Below are 15,017 nucleotides of genomic sequence, written 5' to 3' on the forward strand. Positions count from 1 at the left end.
AACTTCCTTGCTTGATTATCTTGTACACTAAGAGATCACGTTTTTCGAAAAAATAATAACAACCATATGAACACATTCCAAACAAAAGTACGTGTAAGGATTCAAAATTGAACATTTACAAATGAATAACAATAACGAATTCGAAAATGAACACACTATAAAGTAATAAATTAATAATACATTTTCTACGATGAATGAACAATATGTGATGATTTTTGAACATTTTATGATATGTGAATGAACATACATTAATATATGTGTGAATTTACACATATCCAAATGAACATCTATGTATCAATATTCAAATAAACATCTGTCAATATAAGAGTTAAAATGTATGTATATATTAATTTAATATGAAGTTGAACATGTATTAATATAGTCTATGTGACTATTTTCAATGTGAGAATAAACACGTATGTATTTAACTAAATGAACAATTTTTTAAATCCCATTATACATTCATTAAAATATGAATTATCATAAACAAAACTAGGGTAGTGTTCTCTCAAGACTGGACCCTAGTTGATCTTATCTAAGATAAAAATGTGAATGATCATATACTAATATCATAATGAACATCTATCAAAATGAACATTTATCCAAAAGTCATTTTCATTATAAACTAATTCAAATTTCAATAATTCTACGAAACCTCAACTAATTCTGAAAATTAGCACAATTATACTCTATGTTTTAGTGGCAAATAATTTCATAATTCCTTATGATTTTTACACATGAGCATTATATAAATATGTGAATATACATACATCCAAGCAAAGATGCACAATTTATGTATTAATATTTGAATAAACATCTATCAATATCCAAATAACACTCATGAGCATTTCTAAATAAGAGAATAAAATGAACGTGAATTTAAATCTAAGTGAATATTTTTCAATATGAGAATGTACATATATTACAATCCAAAACATTTATCAAAATTCGAATGATCACCAATTAATATGTGAATGAACATATACATAGGTCATAATGAGCATTTATCAATATGAGAATGGATGATATAAAAAAGAAATTTCCATTATTTGTCATATCAATCATAAGAACTAAAACAAGTTGTACATAATTTTTAAAATTTTAGGCCAATAATTAATAATATAAAATCATGCCTTAACACAAAATTAGAGTATCAAACAATAACATAATTCAACTACAATTATAAGACTCACTTACTTCCACAAAAAAGTATAAGTCACAAATTCTTACTCAAAATCTTTAATTCCAGAGAAAAAATTTGATGGAGATGACAATAATATGAACATATATCAAAAATCTAATGCTCGTATATTAATATGTGAATGATCATTTACTAATACGCTAATGAACATTTATCATCACGAAAGTGAACATTCTTCAACAATTATTTTCCACACTAAACTAAATTTACATATCAATAATCTGACGAAATAGATCAAACTATCCAGAAAATTAGGACTACAACACTCTGTTTTCAATTATTTATGTCTAATAATTATGTAATATAATAACACACCATAAACTAATTCAACACAAGAGTATATCAAATATTGATATAATTCAACCCATATATTAATTTTTTTTCTAAGATTTGACAATCAATTTGGGAAAAAAATTAGAGTAATCAAATCAATATTTAACAATTATATCAAATCATTGAAATGAAAAAAGGAGAGACAAATTAATACCTCATCAATGATTCGTGTCAATAATGAAGCTCCCATAAGAAGTGACATGAATAGATGATGATTAAATTTCTATGATGAAAAATATGAAGGTTTTTAGAGAGAAAAAATTAAAGATGAAGGTTTTTGGAGAGAGAGAAAATGAATATGATGAAATTTTTTGGAGAGAAAATAGAGGATGATGATTTTTGGAGAAAGAAATCATAAAATGAAGTTTTTTAGAAGATAACAATGGTAATATATATATAACTGTATTTATTTAGGAGGGAGGTAAATTGGTGGTGGTGGTGGGGCAGGGGAGGGGGTGTAGGAATATTTACCTACACTAGGGTGTAGGCATTAGTAATTAGAAAAATAGAAACTTGCCCAAAAGTGGGCGAGTTTACGGAGTTTTTGTAACTTAGCCCGGCTATGTTATTACACTTATTTAGATCGGCTATGTTGTTACACTTATTTTGAAGTCCCTCCATGACTCCATTTCTCCTCGTGTGACGGAGGTTCGATTCCTCATCATCTTACAGGAGGGGAATTTTCCTGTATCTTACCGTGAAAATATTATTTGTACATTTTCATTTGGTTTATTATTTCTAAACTCCAAAGATGCCTTGAATGTTATGGGTTAAGAAGTTTTTAAAAAGATTAGACTTATATAGTGTGTCATCATGCGTTAAGTGACTGTATTAATTACTTTATGATGAAAAGAGTAATACGAGTACAAAGTATATAATTATCACATATTTTATAAGATCTTGGAGATATTATCATCCTCAAGTAATTTTTTTAATTTTTTTTATCTATCTTTACATACTCCTTCCGTGTTTTAATAAGTGTTACAGTTTGACTTTTTCACTATTTATATAGTTGGTTTGACTTGATTAATTTACTAATATATATATAAAAAAATGTTATTGTATAATACATTGTTGGATTCATAACATATACTTTTAGAAAATCAATTTTTCTATAATTTTATTAACATATAATTAGATAAATTAATCAATAACATAATACTAAAACAGACACCGAGAATGACACATGTCATTTCCTGGTGTCATTTTTTCCCTCCAAAACCATTTTCCAAAAATAAATATATTCTAACTTTATTTGACTTTTTATATCTTTTTGATTGACAACTTATTTAAGACAATAACTTTATATTCTATATATATTTAATTTATATATTACAATAGAAATTAAAAAATCTTATTAGTAATATTAACATTATATGCGATTTTTTTTTCTGATATATTAGAATCACGTGAATTTAATTTATAGTACGAAATTATATATATATATATATATATATATATATATATATATATATATATATATATATATATATATATATATATATATATATATACACACACACACACATCATATTGCATCAAATTGAAATTAACACATAAATCTATAACTATAACTATATAATAATATATTATATATAATGACATATGTCATCTCCTATTAAAAAATTCGTGTCAAAATGATTTTTTTTTTTCCAAAGCTTCTTAGAGAATATTTAACACTAATATACTATGCATAATATTTCCCTTACTATTTGATAATTATATTCCATTTATACACATTCAACAAAATATTATCCGTTTATTTAAAACAATGTAATAATATTTTCCTAAATATAACTTTGTAACATAATTCATTATTATTTTATTAGTCGTGCATGTAATACTCCCAATATTTTCTTTAGTATGATATACTCTTATTTTTATTTTTGTAACTTCGAACTTTTTTTAATCTTATTTTACAATTTGATAATTATTAAAAATAAATATAATATTAAATTAATAATAAATAATGAAAACTATCGTGCATGGCACGAGACCTAATCTAATAGTCAATAAAATCTTTCCTCGACATGCGTGTTTGGCCAAAGTGTAATACTTATTAAAACACGGAGGGAGTAAAATTGACCCTTAAAAATTGTCTAGAATCCTTGAACAAAAAAAAATAAAAATAAAAAAATAATAAAAAATAAAAAAGCACAGAAATACAAATAGTAGTAACCCTCTTTCATAAATAAAAAAAAAAAAAAAAAGAAAGAAAATAGTAGTAACCCAAATATGTTGGCTACCTACCCTCTCTATTGACGGGTCGGTTTCACCAACTCCCCCAGTCCCCCGACAATATTATAGGCCCCACTTAAATTATTATATACACACTATTCCTTCTAAAATAATAGTGCTTTTATACGTTAATCATTTGTTTTATTTTCACATATCATATCACGAGGATCTCATACAAATCTGTTTAATTAAAAAAAATAAGCTATAGTTTTTATACACTAATGATACATTATACGACTAGGACCACTATTAAAAACATTGTGAAAAGGTATCTTTTTATGCTCACGAGTGTCTTCCTTTGATTGGTCATATGTGTCTTGCATCACCACACGTGGCACCGATATGGCTTGTGTCACACTAGTGCGGTACTTCACTTGTATATCACCGACTTATTTTATTGTAAGGGTATTTTATGTAATTTTTACTCACCTAATACCTCAATTTTTCTTTTTGATTAAGAACCCAAAAATATTGAGAAATTAATAACATGGACAAATGGTCCCACCATTCAGTGGTTTGTTTACCAAACCCTGCTTCAATTTAGCTGACTTTTGTTGCCTATTTGAGTCTGTTTATTGAATGAGTATAATGTATGGTGAGTTAGTAGTACAATAATGTTGTTGCTTTATTATTTAGGATTTATTTGATTCTTTGGTCATAGAGTTTTGGTTATCAATCTTTTGGTATGTACTGGATTTAGGAAATAATTGAAGAGTTATGTATAATATATGCATTGAATTGTGTCATTTATTCTCTTGACCACTAGTGTCTCATGAAATTATGCAACGCTTATAATGTACTCTGTACTTTTATCTATCTTAAACTGGTGGTCAGTGTCATATTATCTAAATATCAATGTTTTGTTCTCTAATACGGAGTAGTTATATTAATTTAAAGTCTCCTAAATTGAGTAATGACGTGTAGAGATTAAATTATGAATTTGTATTGTTTGATACTCCCTAATACGTGATAATTATGAAAAAGTACAAGTAATTATGAGAAAAGAGTTGTAGTTTTTTTTTTTTTTTTTTTTTTTTTTTTTTTTTTTGACAAGAGTTTTAGTATATTTGATTTCAAAAGTTTTGTATTATAAATGAAATTATGTTTCCATTTTGGATTTGGACATCGTCATAACCAACTCTTGATCATTGATTAAAAATTCAAACCCAATTTTTACTTATTTAATTTCATTTGAACTTACTATTACTGAAATAAGTATTTTAAAAAAATATGGTAAATTAAATCCAAACATAAATTGTCTACAATACGAGCTCAATGTTTGTTAAGACGTCGTAGAAAATAGAAAAGAAAAACAGGTCATGTTTAGTTGTAAAAAAGAAGCCGAGTCCCACAATATTGAAGGTCGTAGCTCATGGAAATAAAATAAAGCAGTTGTTCAGTTAAAAGGCTAAACAAGTCGTACCTACTTTTATTGAAGATCTTAATCAATTCCTGGGTTTGAAGACTAGGAACCTTCTATCGCCTTCAGTAATCCCGACTTCTGTCGGTCAACCCAATTATTTTACCACAAATAAGCTTTACATAGTCTTACCACTTCTTGATTATTGCCTACTCCCCAAACCATCCACTTCTCTAGCCTTCTATTGCGTATTAAAAAATGTTACCAAAGTACGTAGTAAATAATTTAAGGAGTATATTTAAGAAGTTAGGGTAGTCTTGTCTCAAGACTATAATTGAAAGTAACTCGACGAGTTACTGCATTACTATACTATCAATCTCGCATTGAAGATATGAGGGGGAGGGCCGGATTATTTTACAAGGCACCGGCAAATAATAAAGTGTCAACAAATTAAGTGGGAAAACCACTATAATCAAGAGTGAAAAAAATCGGCTCCTCATGTGAAGCAAGCACTCTCAAACAGAGAATGTTTAGTTGTCAAAAGAAGACTAAAACACTTTGATTAGTCCATATATAATTAATTAGTTGGTTCCCGAATACGATAGTTATTGTTCAAATCACCATCACCTTCACTTTTGTTTCACGCTATTTACTTCTCTTGATTATCATGATTCATAAATCATCACCAATTACAACGATACAACCAAATACATAATGCTAAACTTAGAAGTTAATTAAAAGAATCAAATTTGTTACGAACATAAATAGACTACTCTATACTAAAAAAAAGAATTATAAGAACTTTTTTTTTTTTTTTTTGAAACAAATCAATTCATTAATCAAAAGTCATAATTCATCTACAAATGAGAATGATATACTACCATTACAAACATATATGCCTAAAATACATGTTAGAAAAGAAGAGTGTTAGATTGGGACCATTAAGAAAAGCAATGGAAAAAGGTCATAAACAAAGGAGGACCACATGAGTTGTTAATAAATCTGGTCCAATTTATATAATATGTCTATTCTATGCTTCTAACTCAGCATATAATTTACAAAAGATCAATAAACCCTTGAAAAAGATAATACATTGACATAACAACATAACGGGGCTTCCATTAGTCCATTTTGCTAATTCAGCAACATCATCAAAAGCGAATTTTACCGTCTTACCTTTAAACAGCTTCATTGCTGCTAGTAACTTTCCCAAAACCCGACAAAAATAAGTAAAATTAGAGCAAAGAATAGACAAGAGATCTTATATAGGGACTTGAAATGCAACTGGTCCTATTATAATGACAAAAGGCGTTAAGCAAAGCATCCATATTAATCCTTATTAATGCGTACAAAAGGCCAAATATCGGATTCCATGAATGATCATTAGGGTACAAATTAACTAAATCAAAAATGAGCTTAAGATCTTCGATATTCACAATGCTTGTCGCCTTTCAACTAAAAAACTAGTACCTAACACGAAAGGTACCTAATAGAATAACATGATTTTCCATTTATAAATGATGTGATATGAGCTACACAGCTTCTCTACATTTCAATATACCCATACCCTTTGTTCTTTATATCGGGTAGTCAGTGGGAGCCAAGGATTTTCAAGATGGAAAAGTTTTTTGAAGATAAAACTACAGAAGAATTGAATACAGCAGAAAAATTAAAAGAAAAACGGACATAAACTAATTAAGACTAACAAAATGATTCTAATGATTTTTTTTTCTCTTTTGTTCTCAAGTATTATACTTCAATAACCTCACCTCCCTTACATACACCGACATCTATAAGCATGGTCCCGTTCGTCCTGGACTTCAATACTCTGCAGCAATTCCTTCTTGGAGACTGTTGGAAAGCAGTAAAGAAAGATGTGAGCATTAACCAATAGATTATTTTACAAGCCATGTGAAAATCAATCTGGTTAATAACGATGCAGACGAATTAGCTTTCCCAGTAAGCAAAGTTTTTCCGCGATATACCTAAGTAGGGATTAATATAATATATAATCTGATACTGAAATGCCAGCCATTTCCTCAGGTAGGAATGACAACCACTTCGCTTTTTGAACGTTAGTATTTGATCAAGATTTGGTTCCGTACGTAATTAAACTAATGCATATGCAAAGTCTAAGCTACAATGCAATACTGTACCAAAAAGTCTCTTAACCCTTCTGCTTACATGCAAAATGTAATTAAATATGTCTAAGCATGTGTGTATCAGTAACAACCAACTCTTCATCACATTCATGACAATGCAAAATTTGGCCACTTCTCGGGATACAATGCAGAACACAAGGCTCTTTGAAGTGAGCGCTTCCAAATGAGATACCACATGAACACTGACTAGTTAGGAGTATAAATCTGTATTAGCTGTTCTAGGCCAGACAAGCTTTCAGGATGCTGACTTATGGATGCATTTAAAGCAGAAATCTGGAGTATAAAATATTCTCAAGTGCAGAAATACTAACGCAAACCAAAAACAATGACCAAAGCAACAAATAAGTGAGCATTGGAAATGGAACTTACCCTAGACCACAATTGCGGGTCTGGTTTCTTGTATACTATAACTTTATCAATCGTTGAAGGCTCAACCATCCTCCATCGGCAAAGTGGGTGTTGCACACGATGCCGCAAGTACTCACTCACTGTCTTATTCTTCTCCTTATCAAATTTGATTTTTGACAAGTAATAAACATATGGCTTCTGGCATGGATTTCGGGCCACAGGACGAGTGTTGAATGCATAAGCCGTGTAGTCAGCCCTTCTATACCAATTCAAGAATGTCCTTGTTGGCATCTCCATCTCACGGGGCGACAAGACACCCCGTATGATCTGAACAGCAAAACCCCATGACACTGAGATGGTCCATTTCTTAGGCTTAAAGTAGCATACAGATTGCTGCATTAGGCCAGCAGAATCTAATTTCATCGGGATTGTAAGCCTTTGTATAGCTTGAACTTGAGTCACATTTGGGAAGATGGGTTCTACCACGTCCAAGTGATGCAGAGAGACAAATGGTGTTACCGGGTGTGCAGCTAGCAGTCCAAATAGGTTGCCATAGACATCATACTGGTTTTTTGCAAAGTTCCACCAAGAAAGCTTGCTGTTAGGAATTATTAAAAGACCTCATAACTATATAAAAAAAAACATAATATACAATCAATCTACAAGACCCACAAAAACAATATACTTGTACGAGTATTTATAACCAGTGAGAAACAAAAGGTTGTTCATTAGTCTCATTATAAACAAATTGATCAAACAATGCGGCTTTTTCGCTTAAAATGAGGAGCAAACTGAAACTTGTCCTGTTTTCAGTTTCTATAATCTGAACAAGATAATGTAACTGAACACTTCGCCTTAGAGAATACTGCTCATTTCACACTAAACAAGTCTTAGCAAACAAAGTTTAATCTTAGAACAAATCCTAAGCTTCACATAACACATTAACACCCCCACATTACCCTTTCTAAGGCCCTTAGCAAGTGTGTTACTACAAGGATTCACAGGAATACTAAGTACTCGCAGTTATCAATTTTGACCAGCAACAGTTAGCATTATTCTCCAAACAAACACCCGTAATTTGCTGAAAAAGCAGATTATAGTGTAAATTAAGCAAACCTCAACTTAATTAGAAGCCATTTCATTACCTCAATTTTAGAACAAATCATAATTCTATAATAAAATAAAAGAAGCATATTTAAGTTCCCCAGATGAGGAGTCAATGTAGGCTGACCAACCTTTTTCCTTAGACCAACAGTTATTTTCCTACATCCAACTTTGCTTATTAATGACTAAATTTATACTCCTAACCCTATTTTATACCCAAATATTTTCCATAATCCTACACCGACAAACCCAAATAGTTATTAAATACAGTATTAAATACAAAAAATAATTCAGAAAATTTTTAAAAAAATAAAAAATCTCGAAGAACTCAGAATCACACTTATCCTTCAGTGAGCAGTGTTTTACACGCGCAGCAGCAATAAAAGTAGGCCAAACATATAAATTTACAAAAGTGAGACCCACGCCACTCAATCTTATGAGGAGAACCTAGTTAATATGCCATATTAACAAAGCTTGTTAATATGATGGCAATTTTGTAATTATGAGGAGTGGAATATATTATTTTATTATTTTTCTACTACCACCTGTAACCCAACAAAGCTTTCATCGTTAACGTTAAGTAAATGCCCAATTCAAGCTTTCATCCTCCATTGAAGATGCTCAAGCTTTCGTTCACCATTGAAGATGTCCAAGCTTTCATCCACCATTAAAGATGCTCAAACATGTCCACCGCCACCACTTTCCGGCGGCTTCGCCGCCGAAATAAACGAAAACCCTAACGATAAAGGGTGAAACAAAGGGCATGGTTAACCCCAAAGGGTAGACATTTGTCATCACCTTTGAGTTGTCCATTACAGCCGCCAATTTCTCCATTAATGGTTTTAATTTGAGTGAAAAAGAAGTGGATATGGAGATGAGTAGATGACGGAATTAACGATGCAAATTAGCATCTAGTGAGGTAGTACTATTCTTGGTGGTGAATTTACTCTACTGTCCTTGTTACATAGATAAAAAAGACCACTATACCCCTATATTAACAATACATGTTAATATGCCATATTAACAGGTATTTTCTCCAATCTTATTGTATGCCAAAATGTAATCCAAAAAACAGAGTCACTTTTAACTCAACTATCACAGATTTAGCACCAAAATTCAGCAATTTACACGGCACAAAATTCCCAATTTCGTCAATCATTTTAAAACCCCATTTACTGTCACTAATTCCACCTAATTAAACCCAGTAATCTACCATTAAGGCAAGTAATTATTCCCAGTTAGATTCTCAATCAACTTACCAAAAACCCAATAACAAAATTGGAAAAAAAAAAATAATAATCACACTCATTCAAAACACTTCTAAAACAACCAAATTACTCGACCTGTGATCAAATCCCGTCTAAAGATAAAATTAAACAAGACCTGAGATGAAATCCCGTCTATAGAAAAACGAAGAAAGCAAGTTGGTTGATACCTGATGAAACCCGAGTTCTTTAGTAAGAGGAACACCAAGTTCAGCCATGCAAGCTTGCATTCGATCATCACTCCCATAAAGAGCAGGATACCTTTGAATACACCTATCTTGCATCTTAGACAAAGCAACAGCTAAAGGATAACTAATAGCAAAACCACCACCACCATAAGCCATTGCATAAGAAAAATAAATATTCTGCAAATGACTCTCTGAATTACTCCCAATATAGTAATACTCTCTATGATCATACTTGTTTAGTACCCTCACTAAATTCTCCGTTACGAACACGGTGTCGTCGTCTCCCATTACGAACCACCGCACATTCTTCAACCCTAGCCCCAATGTCTCCGATATAATCCTGGAGATCCGAATTGCCGAGCGATGACCCTGCTTGTTATTGTACCTAAACTTAGAAGTATCCTCGGATATTCTAATTTCAGGAAGTGTTTCATTGTCATCATCGATGTGTTCGACTTCACCGTCTAGCCAAACAATGCCTCGCATCTCGGATTTATTGTACCATGTCTTGATGTACTGCTTCCTCCCCTCCCACAGACTCGCGGACCCACCAATGCCGAACACTATGTGGGAGATGTTCGTTGTTCCGGGCCCGTCATCGGGTATTCTCCTCTCAACCTGAGTAGTGACCGAATTAGCTAATCGACGGTGGTCGGACACGGAGGAAGAATTGATTGGTGAGATGTCGGAAGAGTCGAAGAGATGGTGGTGGTTGTGACGGTGGTTAGGGAGGTCACAAGGGTGGGGATTAGAGACGAGTTTAAGGGTATAAACGAGATAAGTGACGGAAACAGAGAGGATTAACCAAAGCATAAGCTTAGGAAAAAGGGTTCTGTTCTGGTTCGAACCGACGCCGTTTACAGAAGATGGGCTTCTCATTTGATCCCAAATCAGCTTCTCCGGATCTTTGTGACCAAATTTCATCCCGGAGAAATTCTGATTTGCTAATCAAACTCGATTCTAAAAAGAAAACCAGATCTATGGATGTGCGGTGGTGTTATTGAAGGAGGAGAAGAGGGGAAGAGTGCATTGCTGGCAGGTTGCAGAGTGTAGTGACCCAGATAACAGCCAACAGAAAAGGAGAGAGAAAGTGGAAATTGAGGAGAGAGAAGGAGGAATTGAGGAGAGAGAAAGGGGAGTGAATTGAATTGATACTCTTTCATTGTTAGATTTCCTTTTTATTATAGGAGGTAGCTGGGTAACAATGTATCATGGTACCAGCAATCATAAATCTAATTAATCTATCATCACCTTAAGATTAAAGGAAATAAATATAAATATAAATAAATTCTAATTTTCGTATATTTTGCGTATATTTCGGTTAGATGTGTTTACATATCTTATTCAAGTTCTTTTTTTTTTTTTTTTTTTTTTTTTAAAAATATCTAAAACTCATCCCTATTTTTTTTTTTTTATAATTATTTTCTTTTTATCTTTGTGTATACCGGTATAAATTGATTCATTTTACTCCGTAGATGTTTTGTGTCCGTATATAACACCTAAAACGATCTTACTTTTATGCGAAGTATGTGCTCTTTAAAATTGAATGTTTTCAATACTAGTATGAAATGAACTGTCATACGTTTTTATTTTGAAGTGTAAATTACACGTCGCGTGTATTTACAGACTTACAGCTAAGCTAATTAGTAATTAAATGTTTAATGTAGCTTGGGAGTGTAGAACTAGCAAAGTTCACCCAACGTAACCAACTAATTTAAATTGGGACATCGAATAAGCGTGTTTGTGCTTTAAAGTTGTTAATTTTGGCGTATTAAGGGCATGTTCACATTTACCGAACTAAACTGATTGGAGCTGAGCTGAACTGAACTGAATTGAACTGATTGGAGCTGAATTGAACTGAACTGAACTTAAATTAAGCTGAAGTGAACAGGCTTATATTATACTTTGTAATATTCATTTAACATGTAAAATTGAATACAAATTATACAATACAGTTATTAGTAATTTTAGAAAGAAAATCAACATATAATTAGAACAATTAAGGACCGTTCATTTTTTAACATATAAAATTGAATACAAATTATACGATACAATTATTAGTAATTTTAGAAAGAAACTCAACATATAATTTGAAAAATTAAGGACCGTTCTAACAAAGAAATAAAAGGTGAAAATTAACGAAGTTGGGTATCATCAATTCAATATTTGATTTGTACCTATATATGTAGATGCTAAAAGTTGGAAACAAGTAAGTTGTTTATTGTAAAGATTTATCTCTATATTCATGGATCCTTTCAAAAACAAAATCTCTATATTCATAGATAACAAATTTGAAACCAAGGAAAATATTTAATTTTTTTGTCAATATTTATTTCTGTATTTATAATTAAACAAATTTATAAATATGGAAGTTGTCCAATGTTCATTGTCATCAATCATGATACATCTCTTTATACCAATTCAATGAAATTTTGGTCTAATAGTCAAGACTGGGAGCATGTGTACAAGAGGTCACAAGTTCAAATTTTCTACCCTCATTTGGAACTTGTATGGTTCTTGTGACTCATTTGCAAGAGGGTAAAACATATATATATGTATAGCTAGCTACTTGAACAATGTGGCTAGGTTAGTTTAACTATATAAGCAGAATTTGAGTATCAAGCATATCTGCATATATATGGGTATGTTTAGTACGAGTATTAATAATTACAATATACTTGTTCGTACACAATTACTCAGTATAATTTTTGTATCTAACACAATAAGAATATATATAAGACCCATTTGTAATCGACTAGTTAAAAATGTGTAGTTAATAATATTGGTAAGAAAAATTTAAGTAATTTAAATATGGTTTATCCTGATAGGGTGTATGATGGGAAAGAAAAAAGGTAAAATTTTATTAATTGCTCCAACCGAATTAAATAAGACCAATTATCTTGTTGATGTATACGCACAGTATTAAATGAAGGATACCAACATTTTGTAGATTGAGAGTGATTTGTTAAATGCATCTAATAATTGTTTCAAATTACTTTCCATAGTCCATAGCTAGGGTTGTTTTAAATTTGTAGGTGGCATTTAAGTGAGTCATACATCATATAGAATTGTTTTGTCCATTATAATAATCCATCCTTTGAGCTAGATCTCAAGTACTTAATTAATTAAAGTTTCTCCAAAAAACAAAAGTACTTGATTAAAGTAATATTTTAAAGTTAGAACCAAGTACGTGTTTAAATACTTGTAATGCATATTCGAATGAATGATGAAATTATCAATTACTACGTATATAAACATGCTAAAAATTAAATAAAATTCATGCATAGTATTGAAGTGTCAATTTCAGGTGTTTGGGTTGGGTCGGGTTAGATTAGGTATATTTGAAACTCAAATCATGTTAAAATATCACAAAGTCTTATATGTGGCTGGTTACACGGTGTGGTCATCCATTATGAGGGTTACTTTGTTAGCGTTATACGGGTTACTCGTTCAGTTTTACAGGATTTACTTGGTTAGTATTACAGAAGTTATCGGGTCAGTGTTATAGGGGTTACTTTGTTCTTTTACAAGTTATCATATGGTGTGGTCAGTCGCACACAAGACGCACTGTTAAAAATATTATGTTCACACAAGTCGAAATCTGAATTTGATTGTTTCGCGTTGGTTTTCGAGTCCTTAGTTTTTTACACCTCCAATTAAATATTTCAATTTTATAGATTTTTGGCCCCTACCCTTTGCTGCTCAAGAACTGCACTTATTCATAACCTTTAGTACTATGTTTACTATGTGTCGAGGATACGACCCTTTGTAAAGGTCTTCTTCGAACCCTAACCCATAATATTTCTCGTGTTCTTATTGAAGGTGATAATTTAGTGTACAATATTTGCATGATAAGGTTCAGTGTACATGTGTGGAAAATTCAACTGTTGATAGAAGATGTTAGGGAGCTTATACGTAATAATATTTTTTTTGTAGACTTCTGTCATATCTTTGGAGAAAACAATCGAGTAACAATTATGTTGTCTATCCGAGTCATAGTAATTCAAGCTCATTAGGATATTGATCCATTCATATATAGTAAATTTTCTTATTTAATCTATTATGATAAGTTAGGAGATAGTATGGAGAGAAAAATGTTCAAATTTCTTTTGTACTTTTCCTTCAAAAATAATGTCTACTATGTGCCTATTATGCATAGCATTATCACTTGATGAAACAAAATGCTTATTAAGTATACAATTTGTATATTGTAAGAACTTAATTAAAGTTAGTTAATTATTATACTCCGTACTATTTATTCAATTTAATGATTGTATGATAATATAGACATCTTATTTCCTTGAAAATGATTTGAAATTATGTTACATTTGTAATATACTTCTAGTTGATGTTGTGTGGTCAATAGAAATACATAATTAACACAATGTACATATACCTTAAAATTATATTTTAAAAGTTTTTCTAACACTCCTCGTTATATGTAAATTCATATTTATGCTTGCAATTAACATAAGTTACAACTTCAATTCCTCGTCATTAGACCCTTTTTGGATTTCCAACGAGAGATAACAACTTGTAATTATCAAAATAATGGTTCATCCTTTTTTAAGTTTGTTAATAGGTTATGATCTTCTACTTTAATATTATGACAAATCTTTAACTGGTCAAAGAACACATGTGTCGAAGTATATATAGTCTAACACTCTGACTACATACGAGATCAACTGTTAAACTATCTTCAAACCAATTGATAGTGAAGTAAGTGAAATAGTTAAGCTTATATTCCTTAATCTTTTCCCTAATGACAACTACTTAAAATTCATGAATGAGTTTTCCTTATTACTTATCTCAAAATGA

General features: G+C 30.9%; 1 protein-coding gene across 1 annotated transcript; it reads right to left on the reverse strand.

The window, feature by feature from the left end:
• Positions 1–6,614: 6,614 nt before the first annotated feature.
• Positions 6,615–11,324, reverse strand: LOC145567740 (uncharacterized). Its single transcript, XM_081627105.1, has 3 exons — positions 10,182–11,324; positions 7,664–8,206; positions 6,615–6,983 (listed from the first exon to the last, which is right to left on the reverse strand). The coding sequence occupies exons 1-3, from the start codon at positions 11,121–11,123 to the stop codon at positions 6,882–6,884; spliced, it is 1,587 nt and encodes a 528-aa protein (XP_081483231.1). The 5' UTR covers positions 11,124–11,324; the 3' UTR covers positions 6,615–6,881.
• Between the last annotated feature and the right edge of the window lie 3,693 nt (positions 11,325–15,017).

Source organism: Chenopodium album, chromosome 11, assembly GCF_948465745.1.
Source record: "Chenopodium album chromosome 11, dcCheAlbu1.1, whole genome shotgun sequence".
In the NCBI taxonomy this organism is placed as follows: domain Eukaryota; kingdom Viridiplantae; phylum Streptophyta; class Magnoliopsida; order Caryophyllales; family Amaranthaceae; genus Chenopodium; species Chenopodium album.

Coding starts and splice junctions, on each gene's coding strand:
- LOC145567740 (XM_081627105.1), bottom strand. CDS start 11,123: ATGAAATTTGGTCACAAAGATCCGGAGAAGCTGATTTGGGATCAAATG. Junction 8,207..10,181: donor AAGAACTCGGGTTTCATCAG/GTATCAACCAAC, acceptor GCAAAAAACCAG/TATGATGTCTATGGCAACCT. Junction 6,984..7,663: donor ACCCGCAATTGTGGTCTAGG/GTAAGTTCCATT, acceptor GCTTTCCAACAG/TCTCCAAGAAGGAATTGCTG.